Source organism: Macrosteles quadrilineatus, unplaced genomic scaffold (genome assembly GCF_028750875.1).
Source record: "Macrosteles quadrilineatus isolate MER2022 unplaced genomic scaffold, UCM_ALF_1.0 Scaffold_5__1_contigs__length_97177068, whole genome shotgun sequence".
Classification (NCBI taxonomy): domain Eukaryota; kingdom Metazoa; phylum Arthropoda; class Insecta; order Hemiptera; family Cicadellidae; genus Macrosteles; species Macrosteles quadrilineatus.
Genome location: NW_026542598.1, coordinates 50,573,633 through 50,599,789, shown reverse-complemented (window position 1 = coordinate 50,599,789; position 26,157 = coordinate 50,573,633). Strand labels below are relative to the sequence as shown.

Genomic DNA, 26,157 nt, shown 5'->3' with positions numbered 1-26,157 from the left:
ACGGAAGGCCTCGTTGGGAGTGAGGTAGACACTGAAGTAAGCGACATCTCTGCACCGAACCCAAACGAAACCTCGGCCCTTCGCGTTACCCCGCACTTGTACTTCGCCTTTGACAGTTTTGAGTGATATATGTTGATACCAGGTATGTGCACTAAGAGGTAGCTCTTATTGTTTTTTATGTGCATTGAAATTGTATTCTTTTTTATTTTAGGCCATTTGAAACTGATGTTTTATGACTTTTATTTTGACACTGTGACTTTTGTCTATGCATTGTATTTATGTTTTATGGACAATAAATGATTTGATTTGACCTGCATTACGCGCCCAGAATGCAGCAGTACCAAGAGGATCAGGGAACCAAAAAGATGGGCCCTATCTTGGTACTGGTACTATTCACTGACTAAAAGCGCGTCGACATCGTATTCGAGGGCAAGCTGACAGAGAAGTTCCTCAGCCGTCCTGGATCACTCAAGATTGCACTGAAGGACTATTATCTTCGTGGGAGGGCTTTTGCTTGCTGTAGTGCAGTTTCAAATACACTACATTGCCCAGACCCAGATGCTCTTAGTGTTTGTCAGCGAGCCCATTTTCTTTGCAAAATTAGTCCTTGGTTCTTGTACAAATTTTAGTTACACTGTAAATCAACGTTTTTTATGCTTAATTCGTGATAAATATTAATTAATGTTTATCTTACACTTTATAACAGAATTTCCCTTTTTGTGTTTTTTAATTTTAAAACAAAAGTATAAAAATATCCTCTTTATGAACCGGACAGAAGTAGTTTCAAAACTGTCCCAAGCTAATCCGTAAGAATTTTAAATGTATATTGAATTAAGTATATTTAATCTATGCTTAATGGACGTAAAGATAATCTGTATCTTTGTGGCTGAAAGCCTTGCACGATGCACCTTCTAGTCGTCTACCCTATAGTCTGTAGCTTTCTATAGTATTGTTAATGTCAACAACATAACATTGTCATCAAATGTCAATGTTAATGTTGTGGAATATCGACATAAAATCAAACTCACAATAATTAGAGAGTTCAGGTAAAGGCATTGATTTACATTTTTCTTTTCTATATTAATTCAAGAATTGTCCAAACACTGGTAACTTACATAAATATGTTTCTTCAAGTTATAAATTATATCATTATAGGCTACAACTTCAGTTTCAAGTTGTTCTTAACCTAGGGGTTTCAGGCCGTTTTTAAGGCCCCCCTTCTTAAAGGTAAACTTAACGTCTGGAAAGGGCAGACTCAGTTATCATCACTAAGATGAAAGTATTGCATTGTACTACATATACTCTTTTGTTTTAGGTTCATAGGCCTAATAAGTCGAAATGGCTGAGTCAAGTCACCCTAAGAGTAAAAGACCATCTGGTAAGTTTAGATACACTAGGCCTAAGTAATTTTGTGTGAGTAACTTGGGCTTAGCCTAGGTCTATGATCTAACTTATAATGTTAAAATAACTATAAACATTTTGTTTAGATTTTAGCAAAAAGTTGTCATTAAATGTTTGATTACGTATTGCAAACCATTAAGATGTTACACTGCTTCAAATAATAAGGTAAATGTTTATTTAAATGTAAAAATTTAGGGCCTACCATTTACTATGGTGCTAAAAATTTTGTTAGTAGCAAAGTAATTAATTCACTAGCCTAGTTGTAATTAATATGGCCTTTGACTATTAATAGAACTGGACATTCCATCCCCATGTTAAATTTGTCGCTAGTTTTAAATTAAAAATGGATGTAGTTGATGTGAGCCTCCATCAGATTGCGGTGATTTAAATTAGTTCATAGTTAGTTAGTTCATAGTTCATAGTTCACTTCATCTTCTCCACGGTCATCAAGATCGGGGAATCGTCAGAATTTTCTTTCTTCATGCTGTAGGCCTGCTGTGAGCATTTTTTTTTTTAGGGCCTATTTAGGAAGTTATGGTCATTATACAATTCATTTAGGTTGAAATATGGTTTGTTTTGAAGATATTTTTTTAGTGATTTAATAAAACTTTTAGTGTCAGTTATTGATTTTAGATTGTTTGGTAGAAGATTAAAAAGCCTAGTTCCCATGAAATGTGGGGTTGAGCTAGTTTTTTGGAGCCTATGTTGTTTTAGGTTTGTTTTGTTTCTCAGATTATATTTGTGGCATTCGTGTCTAAGAGTGTTTGGTTTGTTTTTTATAAACTTTATTGCTTCAAGGATATAGGTGGAGGTGATGGTGAGGATTTGGTTTTTTGGGAAAAAGTGGTCTTGGTAGTGTGATTCTTCTATAATTCCCAAAGCCTTTTGTTGCAGTGTTACAAGTTTCTTTAATGATGTCTGATCTGTGGATCCCCAGGCTATTATTCCAAAATTTATGTGAGCTGCAAAAAGTGCGTGATATGTTGTTTCAGACACAATCTCAACATACTGTCTTCTATTAGAGAGATATGATTCAAACCAATCTATATAACGATTTGTTATACCCAGATTTTACAAAATACTTTTAAATAAATTGCAAAATCTGGGTATAACAAATCGTTATATAGATTGGTTTGAATCATATCTCTCTAATAGAAGACAGTATGTTGAGATTGTGTCTGAAACAACTGGTAAAATCTTAAAACATAACTCAAAAATGATAAACATCAAACATGGAGTTCCACAAGGCTCTATTCTTGGGCCTTTGTTATTCTTGTGCTATGTGCAAGGAATGCCCTCTATATTAAAAAGCTTTAATGGTAGCAATAGCAAGTTAGTTCTGTATGCTGACGATTCAAATTTAATAACATCATCTAAATCTTATAATGATCTTGAAATTGTGTGTAATGAACAATTAAAATGTTTTCAATCCTATTTCTCAGAAAACAGTTTATTTTTAAATCATGGAAAAACAAATAAAATGTTCTTCTCAACAGTGCAAAATAAAGACAATCCGGAATTGTCCATATCAATAGAGCAAAGTCAAGTAGAGACAATAAAATTCACAAAATTCTTAGGTTTAATTGTGGATAACCATTTGAATTGGGATCTTCATGTTCTTCATTTAGTAAAAAAGATTTCTTCAGGATTATACGCCTTAAAAAGAATGTCATTTTTATGTAATCTAGAAACACTAAAATGTATTTATTTTGCTCATATACACTCACATCTGTCATATGGTCTAGCAATCTATGGGGGCACTAGTGCACAAAACCTAGATAAAATACTTAAACTTCAAAAAAAGGCTTTGCGAATAATGTTAAACCTGGAACCTAAAACATCTGTAAGAAACTACTTTTCACAATTAGATATACTAACTGTCTATGACCAGTATATTTTAGAATGCATTATCTCTGCCAAAAATAACATTCATAAGTATGTGTTTCGCAAAGATATACACGTATATAACACAAGAAACAGAGATCAAATAGATATACCCCGGCATAACCTCACTTTTTTCTCAAAGAAAGCAACACAAATCGGATGTAAATTTCTTAATAAATTACCATCAAATCTGAAAACTAATATACACACAAAGGGATTTAGGAAATTAGTAGGAAAATATCTCCAAGATAAAACTTGTTATTCTATAGAAGATTTCTTTTTATAGCTCTATTAATCCATCCTATAATCAAGCTTATTTGCTACCAGCAAACTAGAGCTGGTTGTAGGTATATATTTACAAAAACGATTTTAATGATAAAGAAGAAAAAAATACAAATTGCAAGATCTAGTGACTGGTGAGCGAATTTAATAAATTTGTCTTTAGCCTTTTGTTATGTAGGACTAACTAACCAAAAGAGTAAAAAATGTTTTAACTACATTCATAAATACACAGCATTAATAAAGGATTGTATTGCATAGATTTAGCAATGTATGTAAATAAAATAATGTTAAAATAAGAAACATAATGTACTTGTTGGTTCTTATTTCTGTGACTCTATTCATGTATGTATGTACAGTTTGAATAAAGATGATTTGATTTGATTTGATTTGATTTGATGCTGTTATTGTTATCGATTTGTTTGTAATTTTCCGTATTCTTCTCAGTGCAAAAAGGGCTGATGACAGTTTTTTATGCAAGTTGTCTATATGCTTGTGCCAGTTTAGGTTCTTATCAATTGTAATTCCTAGGAATTTTGCATTGTCGGTTATGTTTTGCTGCGTGAGGTTTTCTTCTTCTTGCTGTCTGTTTGTAGTTGTGAATTTTATGTGTATAGTTTTCTTCTTATTTATAGTTAGGTTCAAGTTGTCACAGATTTCTGTTGATAGTTTTAGGGTTTCTTCAATTTTTTGGGGGTCGTTTCTTCTGATTTAGTTGTCGGAGTTATGATTGTGGTGTCATCAGCGAACATTATGCATGTATAATCTGGGGGTAAGTTGTCTGTAAAACTGTTTATATAAGCAAGAAAAAGTAGAGGCCCGAGTATGGAGCCTTGTGGCACGCCATATATGGTCTTTTGTAGTTCTGATCTAGTTTTAATTTGGTAGTTATTTTTGTAGTGTTCTATTTCAACGGTTTGGCTTCTGTTATCAAGGTAGTTTTGTATCCATTTTATGGCATTTCCAGTGATGTTCATGTCTTCTAGTTTTGTGATGAGAAGCTTCCGATCTAGGCTGTCAAAAGCCTTTTGTAGGTCCAGGAAAGTTGCTGTGGCTTGCTTCTTGTCTTCCCATAAGTTAGTAATTGTTTCGCATAGTTGGGCTAGGGCTGTATTTATCGACTTTCCCTGTCTGAATCCGTGTTGGTTTGGAGATATTAATTTTGTGTTTTCGAGAAAATGTATCAGTTGCATATTTATTGTTTTTTCCAGGTATTTTGAGAAGGTTGGTAGTAGCGATATTGGTCTGTAGTTTTCTATGAGCTGTGTTTCTCCTTTTTTGAATTTAGGATACACTATGGATATCTTCATTAGTTCTGGGACAGTGGATTGCTCAATTGAGGCGTTTATGATGTGTAAAAGGGGTTCTAGAAGTTCATTTTGACAGAATTTGATTATTTTATTTGAAATGTTGTCTAGATTCCTGATGAGTTCTTGGCTGGGAAACTGTTAAAAATCCAAATCAACTCACTTTTTGTTATTTTAGTGAAGTGCTCCAGTTTAGCTTTTGTTTGGTGTAAGCCTGTTTGTGGGTCCGGTCGGTTAGGCTTGCAATTTGTATCTTCATTTTTACTTAGGCCTGTTGGATTTGTAGGTGCTCCTATTCTGGTTTGAAATTTTAGGCGCTTTCCTTTCTTTATTTATTACCCTCCAAATCTCTTTATTTTTATTTTTGGATTTCTGATGTGTCAAATTACTGAGTTTTGACGAATATGCAGGTTTTTTTAACCTTGGAAGTCAAACTGATAAGATGACATTGTACGCCACACGCCTAAACAGGCAGATAGTGCGTGAGTGTGCTGCTTATTTATTTATTTTTGTTTTAATAGCCTATCCTTGTTGGTAAAAGTCTATTAATTACAAACTTGTTTTTTCCTCGTTTCTTTTCAAAATCACATTTATTACACTGCATGTTCCTTGTAAATATTAGACAAAGTATTTCATAATTGCTCTAGTCATAATCTGTTACTTATTTAAGCTAATATTTATTTTCTTGAACATGCCTGTTTTCCTTGTTGTTTATGGTTATTATATAATACGATGGTCATTGTTATTGTTTTTGCTATTAGTTATTGTTGTTACCGTAATCACTATTTTATTGTTATTTGTTTTTGTTGCCTATGTTTAAGTGTCAAAATTTTACAGTTGTTATTTAGGCCTAATATTAGTCATCTTGAACTGTACAATGTTAACTTATCTTTAGTACCACATCAAACAAAATGGAATGTCCGTTGAAATAAAATAAAATAAAGTTAGGGCCTATAGCAATATTATGTGTTATCCTTAAAACATAAAGTAAATTGTTTTTTAAACACAACCCAGCATAAAATGTGCACTGCACAATTGAAGCTGCTTGTCCGATGTGGAAAGGTTTATTGTAAAAATCAATTGGTGGACAAATCATCGAACGTACACTCAGTTAATCAAGGCTATTCTGCAATTTAATTAAATAGACTTGCCAAACAACTACTGTAACCTTTATCAAACACTTGGTCCATAAAATCCATTTATAAAATTTTAGTGGTAAACTAGTTAGTCTTTGATGAGACCTAACACAGACTGCAATACCCTCTCCCTTATTTCCTGTCCCATGTTTTAGTATTGTAACTAACAACAGTCTGTTATATGTGTGATTTGGCACCTTTAGACAGTATGATGTTTTTTTCAGATAGTGCATTCAAGCAGCAGAAACTTCCCGCTTGGCAACCAATTCTTACTGCAGGGACAGTTCTACCAACCTTCTTCATCGTAGGGATTACATTTATACCGATTGGTATCGGTCTCCTATATTTTTCTGAACAGGTTAGACATTTAGGCCTACGAGAACATTTTAATACAATTTGCATAATAAGAACCAAACTAAGCTATTAAAACTATTAAAATACCCCCGTTGCAGCAAACCTGCAGACTAAGCGAATTTCCATTTGCCTGATTGAATTTACACTAAAAGTCTCCGTAAAAATATCACATTTATTCTCTATTTAAATAGAATTAGTTTAACAAGTTTAATGTTAATAGTTTAGTGAGAAATAAATGCATTTTCCAAATTTGATCAAAATATTTTCATAAACAAGCAAACTACAACAGTTTACTATGCTTAGAGCCCTTTTATTTAGTGGCTGGTTGACTGGTTATGGTTTGTCTTCATAAGAATAACATGGGAATTTTAAATTTACAATTTTTTGGAATTTTCTCCGTAACCATTAGCCGCATAATAACGCTTCTATATACTAAATTATTTGTTTTTTTAAAGCTCTGAAAAATGGTTTGGAAAGAAATTGCTAAATTTGATGTTTTTTTTGTTTAAATGAGAAAAACCAATTTTTACCCCATAAAACTCTCCATAAATTCCCGTTCCCATATTCCAATCATGTTTGTTCGCAAACTCGTTTGAATAAAAGTAGATTTACACGTTTATACCAAATTTCATCAAAATCTGACCATTTTTGCTTGTGTTATCGTGCTAACGGACACACACACACACACCTATATAAATATGATTGTTTTCTAATATAATATGTTCTGCGTACATTGAACGTTGGGATGTTTGACTTTACGGCTTAGATATGTTCTTTGAATCTGCATGAAAATGCTCTTCCAGTCTGACCAATGTAGAATTTGGGACAATTTAGACATTTTAATCTAGTATATTCCAGATTTGCTATAAATATATAATGTATTAATAAATCAATATATAGGCTATATATACAGGGTTAGGCAAAAGTCTGGAACCCCCCAGTTAACTTTTTAACACGTTGCACTAGGAAAAACAAACTCGGCACATATTTACAACATAAGAAATTGCACTTTTTCATCAAAGTTACAACTTTGCCCCAGCCCCCAAAATGGGGTATTTAGGGGGCAGCCCCAAATTTTCAAATGTAAAAACCTATCATGTGACCCCTCATTTTAAAGGGTTTATCAAGAGAAATAGAATGGCGCAAACCAGAGGTCAATATCGCGCCCCTAATCAAAATGGCAGCCATTTTAATTATTTAAGATGAGCAAGCAATATAAAGTCTAGACACCCCCAGTTTACTTTAAAATTTTTATATTTTAATACTAGCCAAAAGGTGAATTCTATTTTTGTATAAAGGTATGATGAGTTATTTAGTTTTCCTGCTATAATCTGTTAAAAAGTTAATAGGAAAAATTTCAAAATGACTGCCATTTTGATAAGGGGTGTGATATTGACCTCTAGTTTGCACCATTTAATTTGTCTTGAGAAACCCTTTAAAATGAGGGGTCACATGATAGATGTTTACATTTGAAAGTTTGGGGCTGCCCCCAAAATACCCCATTTTGGGGGCAGGATACAAGTTTTAACTTTAATGAAAAAGTGCATTTTTTATGTTGTAAACATGTGCCGAGTTTGGTTTTCCTACAGCCAAACGTTATAAAGTTAACTTGGGATGTCCAGACTTTAACTTGCTTGCTCATCTTAAAATAAAATGGCTGCCATTTTGATTAAGGGTGCGATATTGACCTCTGGTTTGCACCATTCAATTTCTCTTGATAAACCCTTAAAAATGAGGTGTCACATGATAGGGGTTTACATTTGAAAATTTAGGGCTGCCCCAAAAATACCCCATTTTGGGGCTGGGGCAAAGTTGTAATTTTGATGAAAAAGTGCAATTTCTTATGTTGTAAATATGTGCCAAGTTTGGTTTTCCTACTGCAACGGGTTAAAAAGTTAACTGGGGGGTTCCAGACTTTTGCCTAACCCTGTATAATAAATTGAATGGATGGTGTTTTTGGCCTCAGGGAACCTCAAAACGAAAAAGTTAATTGGTCCCGGGTCCAGGTCTTGCCATGATTACTACGGTAATAGCTTATTCCCTAAATATTTGGGAAATTCGCTAAAAGCTATTAATGCAACTTGGTTATCCAAGCGAACAGTAAAATAGATAATGCAGTCGTCCTAACAGTCGGAAATGATGCATTTTAAATCTTCCAAGCAATTAAAAAACAGCAGCTAGGCAGTAAACTTTTTCTAGATAATCTTGTTCATATATTTGTTTACTGATTTATTGTAACTTCACTAATGCTCATAATAAATAATAATAATAATAATAATGATAATAATAGTACTCATGGTAAGTGTATTACCTGAAACGTAGTGTCTTCTTGCTGAGTGACTACTGCCGTTCTCAAATTTGTTAAGGTCCGGTATTAAACCTTTGTTTTAAACTCCCTCACTAGCTCAATCTGAGCATTTTGACAACCAACACACATTAAGCTAACCAATATTAAAATCATTAAGGTTTGTCTTTCTTTACTTAATTGTTATGTTTGATTTCAAAATGGCTACCAGCCAGCCTCAACCTGGTATATAATAAAAATCTTATTATTAACAAAGATTTTTTATGAATTCTACTTTAAATGCAGCATTGTTATTAGTAGTATAGCCTACTTTTGTAGTGTTATTTAGATATTTCTGATTTCTATTCAGGTTGGTGAAAGAGTCATTGACTATACTTACTGCACAAGCGTCAAGGCACCTAACGTATCGTGTGCAGATATTGTCACAACTAACAACACCAATGCTTCCTGTTCTTGTAGGATACCATTCTCATTGGACACGACACTTGAGGTATCAGCAAACTGTTTTGTTGGCTTAATAATTAAACTTAATAATTTTAAACAGGCATAATTTACCTAGATAAAAAATTTCTGGTTATTCTCCTAAACAAAGGGTTAAAATTAGATCTAAATAGGTTCATAGATAATTTTAATGTCAGAATATCTTTTAACAAAATTAACAACATACTACATAGTGATGCTCAACATAGTGATGCACATAGTAGTGCACATAGATAGTGGACTAACATAGTGATGCATACTCATACTGATTCTTTAGTGAGTAAAAAAAAAAAAAAACAAAACAAAAAAAAGTGGGCTAAATAAGGTAGTGCAGTCCTTTGGGTGAGTGAATAACCAAACAAAAATATGTGCATTAGCAACCGAAGTAATAGGTACACATACATGGACAGAAGACAGAACAGCTGTCAGATTCAACTTGGTAAGCACATTTTTCTAGTGCCAGGTGTAGTTATCAGTTCGATATGCCATATACCTCTGTTGGGGTGCTATGATAAAATGCTCATGTTTCAGTCTATGAAATGTTATAAACATGCGTGAGCTGGTTTTACGCTCGCTCAGTAACTCTACTGAGGTTTTTTAGGTAGTAAATGTGATGGATCATGTTTTGGACAGTCCCAAACCGTTCAAAATTTTCTTTGCATAGATAGGTACATCTTTTTGCATGTCTTGATGAGAGTTTGACATTATTTATTTTTTACTTACTGCTGTATTCTCATATTTCTGTCTATAAAATAGGCTACAATTTTTGCTACCTGAACCTTAACCTTTGGTTGTCCAACAGGGAACAGTTTACATGTACTATGGATTGAAGAACTTCTATCAAAATCATCGTCGCTATGTTAAGTCTCGAGATGACTTTCAGCTGCTTGGGCAGTTAAGTGAATCTCCATCTACAGATTGTGATCCATTTCGCTTTGGAACAAACGGCAAACCTATTGCACCTTGTGGAGCCATCGCCAACTCCCTGTTCAGTGGTAATTTTTTTTTACAGTATTATCATATTGCAGTTTTTAAATTTAATATAAAGTATCTAAACTAAAGCTAAGGTTTCAAAATTTTTTCTAAGAATAATGATGAAGGCTATCTAAAAAGTAATTTATCTGTAAAATTTTATTATAATTATTATTATATATTAAAATTTTATATCTTAATATTTTTAACAATTGTTATTTTTAACTTTTTTAACAATTTATTGTAAATGGTTGTGCGTCAGCAGTTGTCGAAATCTAAATGTAAATGGTCCAGCACCAAACACCATCATCACTTACGTTGTAAGTCATTGCGAAAATTGTTGTTTTGTATTAAAATATATTCTGTTTACTGGACAGATGAGATAACCTTGTCCACCAAGGAGTCGAAGGAGGTTCCGCTACTGAGGACTAACATCGCCTGGCCCTCGGACAAGCAGGTCAAGTTCCGCAACCCCCCAGTACCTTCGGGACAGCAGCTTAAGGATGGTAAACACACCTCAGTCATTCTAATCTCGGGATTAAAGTTCAAAGGTTCTTCACTGTAAATCTTCAGTCGAACTGCTCTTTATTTTTGGTTGATATCTTATTTAATTTTATTAAAGACTTCATCAAGTTATACAATAGGATAGTTCTGTTCAACATTTAATGTTGATTTTATATTGCAGCATTAAAATCAACTGTATTCACTTAAGTCATTGCTTGTTTTAAATAGTCAATTTTCCATTGCCTAAAAAGTAACAGTTGGGGGTTTAAATTAAACAAATACCAATTCTATAACAACCTAAATAACATTCTAAATTCTTAACTGACATTTTCACAACAATTACAAGCGGTTTGTTTGCAGTATTTAAAAACTTTGACAAGCCGAAGATGTGGAAAAAGAATATCTGGGAGTTGGACCTGGAGAACGAAGACAACAATGGATTTCAAAATGAAGACTTGATCGTTTGGATGCGGACAGCTGCTTTGCCAAACTTCCGCAAGTTGTACCGTCGTATAGACCACAGTGTTCAGGGGTTCACCACAGGTCTGCCCAAAGGAAATTACACTCTCAATGTCCAATACAGTGAGTATCTATATTATTAAATTCAAATATATATCACAGATTTTGAAGTCACAAAGTTACGCAGGCTGCTAGGAGTAACTTTATTAATTAATTTGATTTCAAGGGATTTACTCAGACTTGTTACTCGCTCATGTTTTAGTACCGTACTGTAAATGTATCTATCATTCCCAGAATTTGATTTGGCATCAAAGAAAGTGGAGTTGCATTTCCAAATACTGTATTACTTTTGACAAAAGAAATGGTTTTTGTTAATGGCACTTAACAACGTTTATATTGTGTTTAGTGAGTCAATAGAACCCGCCGGTTGGGGGGGGGGGAGGGGGAAGGACTATTGACTCTTTGTACAGAAATTAATTTTTATTTTTGTAAAACAGTCACTACAACTATCTGTTAGTTATTAAAGTTAGGCCCTACTCCAAAGTTGAAAATAATCTATTTCAAAACAAATTCACTCAATGTGAGGTTACCTTTGAGTAAATCCCAGATAAGATAGGCTTCTCACTCAAGTTTTCTTCTTAATTGATTCTGATTAAGTAAGTCATATCTTTTAGCTGTGTAAATAAAAAAATGAATAGTTGCGTGAAGCAAATTCAAATCATTTCAAATTTATTGAACTCAAACGTAGTTTTGTTGTTATTCGGCCCCTAAATATGAAACATGTGTCTATTGAAACATTATTCTATTTTATAGTGCCAAAAGAACAAATTTGCTTTTGAGAAAGGTTATAAAATACTGTTCTTTCTTAAATTGAGCCTAGGCCATAACCAGTTGCCAGTTTTAAGTCCAGATAAGTATTTAAGTTTTTGGGTTGGTGAGTTCAACTGCCTGTGAAAATTACGCGGTGATGTAAACGATATACACAACACATGGATCGCTGGCTCAGTGTTGGCCGCACGGTCTAGCTTCCCCTACTCCTGACTGGCAGAAGCCTACGCAGCCCATACACTCGCCATCATAAAACGCACATTTTTAGTTGCTGCTCTGTTGAAATATCTAGGAATAAGATATCGCTAATGCATGTCAAACTCTTTTACTATTTAAAACATTATGTCTGTTTGGTTTATTGCAGAAAATAACCCATTTGAACTAATCAAAACTGCACTTACACTTAACTCAAAATTTAGATGTGTTAGAAAACTCTGATATGGCTAGTTCTAAATTTTACATGGTAAAGTAATAAGCAATTGCAAGAAATGATAGAAAGTACTATTTGAGACCATGTTTGAAAATGGTCGAGAATATGTTTAGACCCACTTTCACTTGTGTTTTGAATGCTACATTTTGCTACACTACAAAGATTAATTATTTTCTTTATTAAAACAGACATTGGATATTTCTTTTTATTACAGTTATGAACATTACAAAACTCAAGTAGTATTTTTAGGTTAGGCCTTTTTATTTAAAGTTAATATTTACTTTGGTGGCATAGTTTTGGTTGTTGAAAATTGAAACAGTTGACAAAACAACAACAAATCTTTGTTTGTTTACGTCGGCAAAATCCAAATCAGATAGTTAACATGGATTTTGCATAGTAAACATTCTTTTCCCGTACTAAAAAATTGTGATGATGAATTTTCGCAAGTGACAAAACAAAAGCAGGTCCATTTCACAGTAGTGTGGCAAAAAAACATTAAATATTAAACATTTCTGAATAGAATTATTTTACTAAGTTTTTATCCACAGACATATGTTTGAAGTAAGCGCTTTTTTATTTCACTGTGTGATAAAATAGGTCACAAAACAGCAAAAGAAAAAAATATCACATTTACGTCAAACATCGATCTGCAGCAAAACTGAACAAATCCATTTCTACTCAGCACTTATTTTTTTGTGGGTTTTTTTTCTATTCAGAAATGTTTAATGTGTAATATGTTTTCGTTTGATGGGATTGAAATTACAAATATTGCATTTTCTATCATTTCTTTGCCATTACTGATTATTTTGCCATAGATAATTTGGAACTAGCAATATCAGTTGTCTAAAAACATCCAAACTCAAAATGTTGTGAATGTGTAGTTTTTAAGAGTTAAAATGTGAAATTTTCTGCAAGGAATAAAGCAGACATCAAGTTTAGAATAGTAAAACGAGTTTGACATGCGTTAGCAATATTTTATCTCTATATATATCAACAGAGCAGTAACTAAAAAGGTGCCTTTTATAATGGTGAGTGTATGGGCTGCATCGGCTTCTGCCAGTCAGGAGTGGGGGGAGCTAGACCGAAAACAGTGCCAGCAGTGCTACGGAGAACACAATCCAGTAGTTCTTTAAATCGTTGGATGTAAAGCGTTCGTCTCTCAAATTAATCAGTACGGTACAGTCAATTCTTGTACTATACAAGCTGATCCCTTGGTTTGCTTCACACGTTCTACACAAAGCATGTTCTGAGGCTTGTGGACAACCAAATTGGAGGATTAAATGTACTGCCATAGGTACTAATAAATGTTTTAAAACTAAACTTTTTTTGGCTAGGTGATTATAAAACTCAAAACTTTCTCCCTTGGTTATACCTTTACCTTGCCATACATGGTACATGGTATAACAAAATAACAGTGCTGAATAGTGTTTTATGAGTAACATGTGAGTGAGTTGTGTACCAGCAGAGAAAAGTTTCCCTACAATATCCTAACTTCTCAGTCATCTCTAATAAAGGTGTAATTTTTCAGACTATCCAGTCGTTGGCTTTGAAGGGTCGAAGCAGGTTATTCTCACCACAACATCCATTCTCGGAGGCAAGAACCCATTCATGGGCTGGGCATACATAGTTGTGGGCTGTATCTGCTTTGTACTCGGCATTGTGTTCCTCATTATACATATCAAGTATGGAAAAAGGTAAGCTGATATTTTATTTCCTCTTGCTTTGGTTAGGCTCAACATCAGAGAGATATGAAGATATTATTGGTGATTTTAATTTCGTGCTCTAGGAACCAACCAACAAATAATCAGCACCAGAATATTCTAAAAATTGATTAAAACAACACTTACTGCCAGTTCTGTTTGTGATCATTTAAGTTAAAGGTTTTATGAATGCGTTTGAAAAACATTAATTTTTCCATTGATTGCTCTAGGAGTGTGGGACAGTAATTACTTCATGTAGCCTACCTCAATCTCAACAATCCATTGGGTAGTACTAATAACTTATTGGTCTCCATGGTCAAAACAAAATTAAATGAATCGAGAATAGTATGAATTGTGTACGGTTAAAAGTGTGTTGAAACCATGGTATCCTCATAAGTTACCTTCAGGATTGTTAACATTAAGATATGAAAACAACTAAATATTTGAAAATCTAGTGAAATATTTGGGATTCAGCCAATAGCTTGAGTAGGTTATAATACTCTTCATATCTTGCAAAGCCCTAGATTTTAATTTCAAACCTTTAAAATCTTATTTGAAATATTTAATAATATTAATTATACTGTCTGATTGATCTGTTGTAATGTAATTTAATTGCAGCTTTTTTGTGCTGCAAAAGTTGTGTACATCTTCAGTAAAGACGTCAAGCTGGTTAAATATAATTTTCACTAGAACATGTATGTACAGTACTGAACTGAAAGTGTGCTAAACATTAAGTGGGGAAATAGCTATTTACATTACAAGTGTAGTAAGAGCGTTTTTATATCACGCAGGTGAATGTTGTGCAACGAGCGGAAGCGAGTTGCATAATTCTCCTAAGAGATGTAAACACGCTCTTGCGTAACGTGTAACGTACAAGATTTTACCTGACCCGACAATATACATGGGTTTACGTACAATATTTTTCATTATCCATTTCACTCATCGTCTAACAGTAACGTTCTTTTACAAACAAAAGCTAGGTTAGGAAAATACTTTAAAGCATAACAATAACATTCAAGCGCACAGCTGATTTCTAGCGTTGAACGTCGATGCCTCCATAGAGGTATATTTTTTTAAGTTAAGCACTCAATGTTATTTAAATGGGTTTCATTACATCACCGAGTGAGTTTTTTTCAACTTTACATCACTCGAGAAGTAAGGAAGTTGTATACATCACGCTTGGGATAGGGAAGTTTAACATGGCGGGTTAGGTAAAAACTGTAATTGAATCTTGAATAAAAACTAACTAAAACAAACTGACAGAAATGCAGATAACTGCAATTTGAATTATCCAGAGGCGAATACATCATGATATTAGAAAGGTTACTCCAAATACGGTGTCATATATTTTTGCAGTAAAACTTAACTTCATTCAGCATTTATACTTATGGGTTTTGTAGTCTTTAAGCTAAATAATAAATTCCTTGGTGAATAAATTGTCATCCTGTATGGCCAATGGTGAAGATCTTTTATAACCTGCATTGGCTGTTCAGGTCTGTATGTGATGAGATTGGGGGAAGGGAGAGAAAGCCGGAAATAAACCGAGCTTTGTGAGTGGATGTTTGCTAATTGGTAGTCACGCTCAGCTGGTTGCATAGGTTTTTAGTGGCTGAAATACATTGCTATGGAAAATTTGTGGTGACAGTTGGGAAAACTTTCTTTTCTTCTTATTGCAGGGTTGCTAATAATCACCATATAAAGTGTTATTTTTCCAACATGTTTCCAGTACATTTTTTTTCTTGTATTGGAATCAATCCATACCTACCCCAAGGTCTAAAACTACAATGCGTTTGACAAAAGCCCTAGTTTGCCTTTTTTAACAAAGATTTTTTACCAACTTATTTTAATAGCCTATATTGATGTACATTAATTGGAGAGTTATTGGTTTAACAGTCATTATAGGTTCAGTTATTTAATTTCTTGAGTTTTTTATAAATAAAATATTTAGTAGATAACTTATGTTTTTTGAAACAACTAGCTAAACTAGTTTTAGCATATAGGGAATAAGCTATTACCGTAGGTCTCTTGGTACGACCGGGACCGATGTATTTTTTTCCGTTTTGATGTCTCCAGAGCTAGAGTTTCAAATTGATACACACAGGGTGTCAAGGTTCAACTAGGAAAGACTCTGGGAAATGGTTTATGTTTCATTGTTTCCTTAACCAGATATGGAATCCCGCCATTTAGAATCTTTTACATAAAAAAAATTATCTTCGTATTGCTCCAACCGATTGTTATGAAACTTGGTATGTATCTTACTGTTAAGATAGAAGAAACCCATGTTCAGAAAAAAAAACTTAGTCCAATTTAAAATCTTAAAACGGTGGACATTTTTTTAAATTTTGCAAAAAAAATAGCTGATATTATTTAAAAATATCAAGAACACTCTTATTTAGCATTTAAAATGACCTATCAAACAACACCAAGTTCAATAGCTGAAATATTACAATTTAATGACTAATGTTGTAATATTAGGTAGAATAAGACCTAACTATGTAGTCAGATTGCACCTCATTTTATAACTAAAACGAGTTATAAATGTGTCGGTTAAAATGATAACTCGAGCAAAAATCATTCAAATTCCATGAAATTTAGGACAGATGTGTAAAGCTACCTTTATTCTAATGAGTTCGCGAACCAGCATGATTAGACCATGGGAACAGGGTTTTATGTCATAGATATTGGATTTTCACATTTTTGACCGTGAAAACCTTATAAAACAAGCTATTCATAATTTTGAAGTTTTTTGGCACCGTTAAAGCACCGTGGTCTCTGGCCAATCATCCATTTAAAATTTATTAACGGTGTTCCATTGGTTCTCTTTTAAGGTTGTCATGTACCTAGAAGAGTGCCATCATGAGATATGATCACGGGAGACGATAATGGTGTTGTTGTGATTGTGGGAGCAATACATGGCTTTTTACAGTCTTTTAAATAAATTGTTTAAATTTTTCATGTAATTTTTTTGCACTTCTGGCCACAGTTAGTGAAAATATTGTGGGCTTCACTAATTTGTATTATTGTCTGGAGATATACCGGACTTGTCATGCACTATTTAACACACACACAACCGTCCTAAGAATCGAGTCCTACGTTTCGAGGAACCCAAGAAACATCCCGCTTCTTTAGGGTAGGACAAATTATTCTCAATCCCAGGGGGTCAAACGCCTAACTATGACTCAAAAACAGAATTAATCCAAACAGGGACCAGTCCCAATTAGGTTGGATAGATAGGACTAATGTAGTATAGTATGCATCTAGATACTGAAAGCCTTGATTCCACCGAACTCATTTATCAGTTTGATCTGATTGTCATGTCCATGTAAAAAATATAAAATTGAGGTAACAATGGAGAGAGTAGGGTTGAATATGTGTAGAGATGTTACTAACACTGTTGATGGCTCGGTAAAGCGAGCACATTTCTTGGTTTTGGCATCGGCTCCGCTGTACTCAAAGTACGCAGCTATAAGTGAGTTGATAATTGTGATTCCCACCCTCCAGTAGTGACACCACATTGCTTCACTTGTAGGCTCATCTATTGTTATTTACTATGATTAGTATCTTACTTTGTCATTCATTACCTTAGTAGTATTTTACTAGTTCTTTGATGAATACATTTTTTTAAACCTACAAGTTGTTGTAATATTCTTTGGCATAAACATGATGTGGCTCTGCTATTCATCTGCTGTTTCTTGTATCAGTTGTATCAGATTTCACTTGCTTTGTTGATAAAAAGGATGTTGAATTATTAAAAAAAAAATTGTGCTTCGTTCAGTTATATGTAATTTTGTAATATCATTGTGTTGAATTAGAAAACTACAAGAGAAAATTTTCTTGTACAAGCATAAATACCGGGTTGTTTTCAAAATGAGTATGTAATGTAAGTAATTATTATACAATGTAATCTATTAAACAACATAATTTTTCATTTCCTTATACAGTACTTGTTAGCTTATCTAACTTTCATTGATATATAAAAATCAATTAGTATTTAGGTTTTTCTTTTGTTGGGTTGGATAGTATGTAGCAGCTTTGGAAGGTAGCATTAATGTAATCTGTAGAGTAACAGTTGTTATGTTGGTTCATTTTGCTTAGTAAAATGTATTTATTGTTAGAACAATTTAACAGTTCTTTTAATTTAAGGTCAAGCTATCAAATCTTAAACAAAATGTAAATACTGTAGTTCTTGTAACGAAATTTGTTTAAATACATTTACATTGTGAGCATTTAACAACCAAAATGACCTTGATAAATGGACAAGTTCCAAAGGACATTTTGTATTTACTTGCCATACATCTTGTTTGGATCTTGATATTAGATTTAATTTTTCTGGGAGAATGTAATTTACTGGAATATACTAATGTGTTAAATCTACTGTCGGGTCACATTGTCTCTTGGTTGTAACAGTTTAAACCTCAACAGTGCCAGCTGCATAGACATAATATCCATTATGTAGTTAAAGATTTTTAGAAAATATGGTCACAATCGAAACATTTCGATTATAATTTGCTTAGCAAGAGGTTCTACAAAGAGGTTTTTTTTTTAACAACAAGATATTTGTGGTGATAGTTTTAGTTCAGAACGGTGAGCATATAATTCTCTCGTATTCCTCTCGAAGAGTACTGTGAAGTCCTTACTGAGAGACTTTTTAACAAGATGTTCATGGCGATTGTTTCCTTTAGTACGGCATTGGCAATCTGCAACTAATTTATATTGTATCTGCCCTTTCTTCCGGGGATTGTCCCCCAATGAGAGGTCTTTCCTACTTCGAAAACGAGGAAGATTCATGGATGATATTACTTTCTTTATCTTTATCTACGGAATAGTGACATATACTGCAATAGGCTTAAGCAATAAAAACTATTGACCAGATATTTTATAAACAAAATGTTTGTATATGGATTTCGATAGTTTATAGTGAGACTGAAAGTTCTTGCAATGTTATGTTAACATTATTACCACTTGAAAATAATTTTCTATTGCTGCTGACATGACGGAATGACGCAAGTGTTTATTCAAATGTCAGCAGAATATGTTTGTACCTATATGAAATATAGAAACAAGAATTAACTTCCTCGTGACAGCTCATGAAATGTAGACAGTTGCTGGAAGACGTTTTGGCTTAATGAACGCAACAATGGAGAAAAACATTTTGACTGTACAAACCTCTTGCTAAGTAATCGAAGCAATCGATGAGCGGAACATCTTGAGAAGAAACATTTTGATTGTTTACACATCTCTCAATCGCGCATCACAAGGTAGAATAGTAAAGTACAGCTGTACCAATTTGGCATGTATATTTTTTTAATAATAAGTCAACCACTAAGCTAAGCTAACCTTTGTTTTTATTTATTTTTCAGTACCACGGAGGTGATCAATGTCAATCCACACACATCGTACCAGTAGTTGTTAGTGCCTTATAATACTTCTAGTCAATGTTATGTCAGAAAACTTGGGTCCTACCGACTTCTGTGCATTTCCGTTAGAGCTTCAGATTTTATCTCTTTGTTGTGTTAGTGCAAATCAAAAAGTAACTGTAAAGCTGTGCTAAGTACTTAAGGTTACTAATCCGCAATGCAGTCATGATGTTTGCTAAGTTCATAGTAGGCTATAAGGTTGATTATTTCAAAGTTATTTTTAAAGGATGTTTCACAATAATTTTTAATTTTTCAAAAGACATATTTGTTATCTCAACTTTTATAGAAGTTAAATGTGTTTGTAATCAAGAAGTGTTATATTGGTAGGCCTAGATAGTCAAGTTATTTTATTTGTCCATCACTGATTTGACTTGGGTTACGTTTTTAAGACTAACACTTAAAGGACTAAAGTCCTTAAAGCTGTACAAGTTATTTGCAGTTAACGGAGTTATGATGCTTGCCTACCATTGCCCTTTGGATACTGGAATTGACCGTCTATTAATAGTCAAAGTTACCAGGCTTAAAACTGGTCATCATCAGTACCCATCCTCAATAACAGTTATTCTCTTGACGAGTCTCCTGCTGGTTCTTAGTTGCTAACTTATTTGTTTGTTTTACATTTTTGTGGATAAAAGAATAAAAAATAGTTTCAAACAATATTGCAATTTTTAATGTGGCAGCCAAGTATTATAATAACCTATATCAAATTTAAAGAAATCACCAGCTAATATACTTTTTGTTTGACACGTTTTAATTTTTAACAGTAAAACTATCAATAGTTTTGGGTACCCCTATCATTGTTGGTCGTGATAAATAAAAGATTTTGATAAATGTTAACCCGAATTAATTTTAACAATGATTGTTGAATATATACTGCTTATTGTTCCTATTTAGTTATAAGTTCTTACATATTACTTTTATATACATAGATTACTTCATGAGTTATGTATTATATGTGTTTTTATTTTATTTCCAAATAAAATGTAATCCTTAGGAAACTGTGTTTATTTGTTTAAGTTATTTAACTCCTTCTGATAATAACCAAGTTACGGTATTCTTTTCTATACGCATTTCTTATATAGGCTACACGAATTGCAACTTGGCCTAGGCTATGCTACATATATTTTAATCACTTTATGAAAGGTTTTTTTTTTTAAATATGTGCTATTATAATTGGTCTACAAGCAGCACATATTCATCAATTTGAAGCAGGGCAAAATTAAGGTGTTTGAGGTCAGAATTCTTATCTGAACCACTATTTGGAATATATTCTAAACCATATTTCACCAAGAGATTTAAATAGATGTAGACATTCTTTTCACAAATCCTAACTTTGAATCTTCTTATTAGTGTACACATTTTAATACAAGATTAATAAATGCATTGTAGAATATAGTCAAACTCTGACAATGAAAAAAACTTGTTTATCTCTATATTAACCCATTGGCACTTACGAGCGTTAATAGCTGACGGCCTTTTTAATCATTTAGAATTTAAAATGTATTATAAAACAACGGAACTACGACCAAACAAACAAATTTCATGAATGACATTTTATAACCTACAATGAAAGCAATATTAAAAAACAATCAACTGCCTTTTGCCCGCGGTGCAGTAGACGCTACTCTGCAACAGCACTGTTCAGGTAGCGATAACATCCATTGAGTAGGCTATCTACTCTAGTATGTGCATACTCAAGGATATTACAGACTATTTTAAAACATATTTATTCGCTCGCTTTCTTGTCCGGTACAAATCCTGCAATTGATTTTAAACTAACTTCCAAATGAGCTAGAGACTTTAAACTTGAAATATAGCTTACAAATGGATGACAATGCAATATTAAATCATTTTATTTTCGTATTTCCCTTGGGCTAAGCCCCATTGGCTTCAACATGTTCAATGTTTACATTTTGGAATAATGTAAATAGTCTAAAGTCTAATATATCAATTGAAGCTGTAAATACTTTATTTGACAGTTTGTTCAAAGAGCAGAGGTTTATGATTACAAAAATAGTAGCAAAAGATTTTGGTTATGTAAAACAGTAGAGATTTAACATATTTACACATTGGAATAATAGTAGAAAATAATTTATAAATAAAAAAAAAACTTTTAAAAATAAAACGTTTTCAAAGGCACAATAAATAAGAAAATAATATAACTATGTAGAGAAAATGAATACTTGTAAGATTTAAAACGAAAAACGTAGGGCGCCTGCAATAGATAATACTAATAAACAGGGGGTAGATACCGAAAGGAAACAAACATGTTCATACAGTACATCCAGTTTGTATGATTTACATCTATATTTTCTAATTGAGGTTAAAATAGCTAATAATTCAAGGTATTTACTCAGGGGAGGTACAGAAGAGGCTACGATGACAGCTGTGGACTTCTTATTAGCTGAAGGAATGCCATTACCGAAACAATACGGTCAGTGGCCATCGGCCTCGGTGGTCTAGTGGTCAGCGTGCCGGGCTGATATGCTGAAGGTCCCGGGTTCGAATCTCGCTGGTAGCACTAACTTTTTGTCCAAGATATTTTCATTATCAGCAAGTTTGGTTGGTTTGGTTCGGTTATGACAGTTTAATTTTATTTTAAGTCATTATAAATTTTAATTTAGCAATTTCTAGTTTTATTTAATAAACAGAATTATTTTTTCATTACTAAACATTTGTTATATTATTTAATTATCAGCAAGTTTGGTTAGTTCGGTTAGGTTATGATAGTTTAATTTTATATTTTAAAAATTATAAAATTGAATTTGAGTCATTTATAATTTTATTTTATGAACAGAACGATTTTTGCGATTAGTATTAGTAAACCTTCATTGCCAAAGTGCTCTCTACTACAGCGCTGTTCACGGAGGAATTTTGAACTAATGCCTCATTCGTACCTCCCCTAAGTCAGACCCATAATTCAATAGGTGAAGATAATAGTAAATTAAGATCGGTTATCGGTTAAAATCGGTACGATAAATGGTCTTTTGTGTTTTGACTATGGTATCGGCTTGAAAATGAACCTTTAGGTTCGAAACCTGGGTCACTGATCTAAAATCCAGGATCACTGACAAGTACTACAGGTACCGGTATTTAACCTTTTTATTAGTAAATTATGTGATCCAGAGGCTAAACATGTTAAAAATAGTAAATTAGCTATTGCATGCACCCCAGGCTTTTTGTTTTAAATCTTACAAGTATTTCTTATTCTCTCCACATATTTATAAATTATTTTCTCTATTTTATTGAGTTTAAAAACGTTTTATTTCTTATTTCTAAAAGTTTTAAAATTTATAAATTGTTATACAGTTAGAAGCAAAATAATTTACAGTAGAGATGTAAGTTGATAAATTCCAACTGGTGCACAGCAAACTCTGTTTGGCAGTGCAATTTTAGCGACTGTGCAGACATATTTTTGAAAATTCATATAAATTCCACCAATAGAACCAACATAGAAAAAACCTTGTGAGCCATATACTTAAAGGAAGCATAATGTAATAAAATATTTGAAAACCCTAAAAACTATAACCGTTTAGGCCTAGTTAAGTTGTTCTAAAAATTAAGTATAAAAACTAATAATTCTTTAAGTTGAAAGGCAAACTTTTTTTTTCATGAACATACAAGTTTTACGTGATATCCAAGACAGATAAAATGTTAAATTAATTTACTTCCCTATATAGAAATGTAAAAATATTCAAAATACAATAATTTTTCAGGTAGATACGATAATTTTTTTATGAACATAATAGTTTTACGTGATATCCAAGAAAGAAAAAATGTTAAATTAATTTACTTCCCTATATAGAAATGTAAAAATATTCAAAATACAATCATTTTTCAGGTAGATACGATACAAAAAAAAAACAAAAAAAAACAGAAAAAAACAGAGAATTCCACTGCAGGTTTTTTATAAACATGCTTCTCTATTAATAGGCTACATAGAATTAGCCACATGTTAAATCTCCATAAGAAAAGTTGAATTTAAATTTTTGACCCAATTAACATAAATATTCTTAAAAAAAGAATAAAACCTGCATATATAGGACCGATAACCTTTCTTTTGGTTTGCGGGTTTGGTACAACCTGCGTGTAAATCGGTCAAGTAGTATGGTCAGGGTGGTTGTCGTAAGATAAAAAATTTGGCCCCATGATAAATCTCCATAAGAAAAGTTGAATTTCCATTTTTGACCCAATTAGGCTAGCAAAAATATTCTCAAAATACAAATAACATCTGTACATATAGGACTGATAACCGCTCTTTTCGTACAACCCGCGTCTAAATCGGTCCAGTAGCATATACTGTAGCCTATAAAGTTACTTCCATCTATGCCAGTAGTATGGTCGGCTGCCATAAGCTTAAATATTTAAATAGTTAAATTACCATTTTTGATCCAACTAACATAAATATTTTCAAAATTCAAATAAAACCTGCACATATAGGACCGATAACCATTTTTTTTTTACAACCCACGTGTAATTTGGTCTAGTAGTATGGCCAGGCTAGCTGTCATAAGTTTTGCAAAAGTTTTTTAATAGGCTATTATGTTTACAACTGTGACTACCTATTAAGGTCGCTCATGCCACTTCACAACACATTAATTCACAAAAAAAAGTGACTGCATTGTTATTTTGACTCCTTGCATTGATTCTTCTAAACACACCATGTTTGGCAGTTTAGTGATGCGTAACTTGCATGGAGCAACTGATTTTACTCGCAATTCTTGTTCACTTTTGTGCTAAATTACATTGACCTCTTTGTTATGCTTAGGGAAAGTTCATTTAACTTAAATGTAATAAAATAAAAGTTTGAAATTTTATCTTTTAATTGGTATAGGCCTACAAATTATTAAATCGTTTTTGACCTTTTGAGTTATTTGGAGTTAAGCAAGTTAAATAGTAGGCCTATTCAACAAATTTGTTTGATTCATCTCACGTTTTAAATACTACCTGAGTGAAACTTAAATGTCTAACTTCATTTTCTCCATATTTCCTAGGCCTAGTCCGACATTTCGATAAGTTAGCTCGACACCCCCTTAGTCTACTAAGTCAAGTGTCGATTGAGGTTCTACTATATAGCTTTAATTTTACTTCAAAAGGTGTAGTCTACCAATCTAATCTGTGTGTAGCCTATGTTCTTTTTCATCATGATTAAAAGTATCCACGAATCAGAAGCATAAGATTCATAACTTACACCAAAAGTGACCTTCTAGCATTCACTCCAATTGTTCCTGTCCTCGTGTTCGCCTTTATACATCAAGTTTAAACCAACCCTCACATATGGAATGTGCTGTTCCTGTGTTCGGGTTTGCCTTACACATGAAACTTGAGCGTTCACCAGAAAAAGTCACTTAAGATAGGTAGTAGATTGAAATAAGGGTAAGCTAAGTTAACTTACTTTCCTGTTAAAGGGGACATTCATTAATGTTTTAATAGCTTTCAATGAAATGGCGACCATTAGATATTTTAAGTCAAGTTAGTATGAATGGAGATGAGTGTAGGATGAGTGGCTCGATCTTGTAGTCTTGTTAGTAAATAAGGCTGACTTATTCTTTAAACACAGCTGTAAATTAATAGCTCATATTTTAAGTTTAATCGATGATTTTGTTATAGGCTATACCGGTATCGATATTTTTGTTTTCCTTTACGGTCCATATTCCTACTGTTTTTATATCTTTAAAAGCATTTAAATTACAAATTGACAACTGATCCCAGTTTAGGCAAAATAACTTAGGTTAACTTAATTAATACATAAACTTAAGATGGATTAAAAAACGGAAACTGTTTTAAACTAACTTCTTAACTACCTTTGTTTTTAACTAACCTGTTAAACTGGCTGCACTTTAGTTTACGTCCTACACTTATTCAAATGAATATATCGATAACTTATATAGATTATTTGATAAATCAATTATTTCATTCGGTTAGTTAGGTTAACCTAACCTAACTAACCAAACTTGTTTAAGTTATAGGCCTATTGAATGAAATAATCGATATATCGATCGTTATATTCATTCGAATGAGAGTAGGACGTAAACTAAAGTGCAGCCACTAATTATTAGGCTAGTCTATAGGTTTAGGGTTTAAAAAAAATATACATGATAGACCTAGGCCTAGTCTTCTAAATTGCAGGCAGAAGAAGAATGTGTTAGCCTATTTTTAATGGTCAACCAAGATAAATCGACAAACAGGCTAGGCCTATCCTATACAAATCTTTGTCAAGAGACAGTAAATTTTAAACAATGAAATTTATTAGGAGGAAAAAGATAAATGGCCTATTTCAAATTCGTGGGTTAGAGAACGCCATATGGTAAACTAAAACATAGCATAAATAAACATGAAGAGCCGCAGACGATAGGAATGGAAGGGCAGACGAAACTACATTCACTACGGGGAAAAGGAGAAAGGAGAAGACTGGCGGCTTCGCTTCCTATGCTATGGTTATGGTACTTTGAACTACCACGCAAGAAACTCCTCTGTACTTTGAAGATCTAATACATGAAAAGAAAAAGAAAGGAAACGAGATCCGTTTTTAGGATATTGTCATGAATGTGTGCAATCAAAATAAACCACGCCCCTCCATATCAAATCCAGAACGCCATTGGTCGGACGCAAGACACCGCCCACCCCACCACGGCTATGTTGAACTTTCCATCGTACCTTCAATCAAATTCCCTCCCTTCTAATCTATTTCATGGTTTTAG

At 33.0% G+C, this 26,157-nt stretch overlaps 1 protein-coding gene across 2 annotated transcripts; it reads left to right on the top strand.

The window, feature by feature from the left end:
• Positions 1 to 937: 937 nt before the first annotated feature.
• Positions 938 to 20,454, top strand: LOC128994099 (cell cycle control protein 50A-like). 2 transcript variants are annotated; one of them, XM_054418361.1, is made up of 9 exons: positions 938 to 1,046; positions 1,316 to 1,378; positions 6,232 to 6,365; positions 9,016 to 9,156; positions 9,949 to 10,141; positions 10,496 to 10,624; positions 10,983 to 11,204; positions 13,868 to 14,033; positions 19,400 to 20,454. In XM_054418361.1, exons 2-9 carry the CDS (start codon positions 1,339 to 1,341, stop codon positions 19,443 to 19,445), a joined length of 1,071 nt encoding a protein of 356 aa, XP_054274336.1. In that variant the 5' UTR covers positions 938 to 1,046; positions 1,316 to 1,338; the 3' UTR covers positions 19,446 to 20,454. The 2 variants fall into 2 exon arrangements, with proteins under 2 accessions (XP_054274336.1, XP_054274335.1); XM_054418360.1 differs by lacking the exon at positions 19,400 to 20,454 and adding an exon at positions 17,451 to 17,523.
• The last annotated feature ends 5,703 nt before the right edge of the window (positions 20,455 to 26,157 follow it).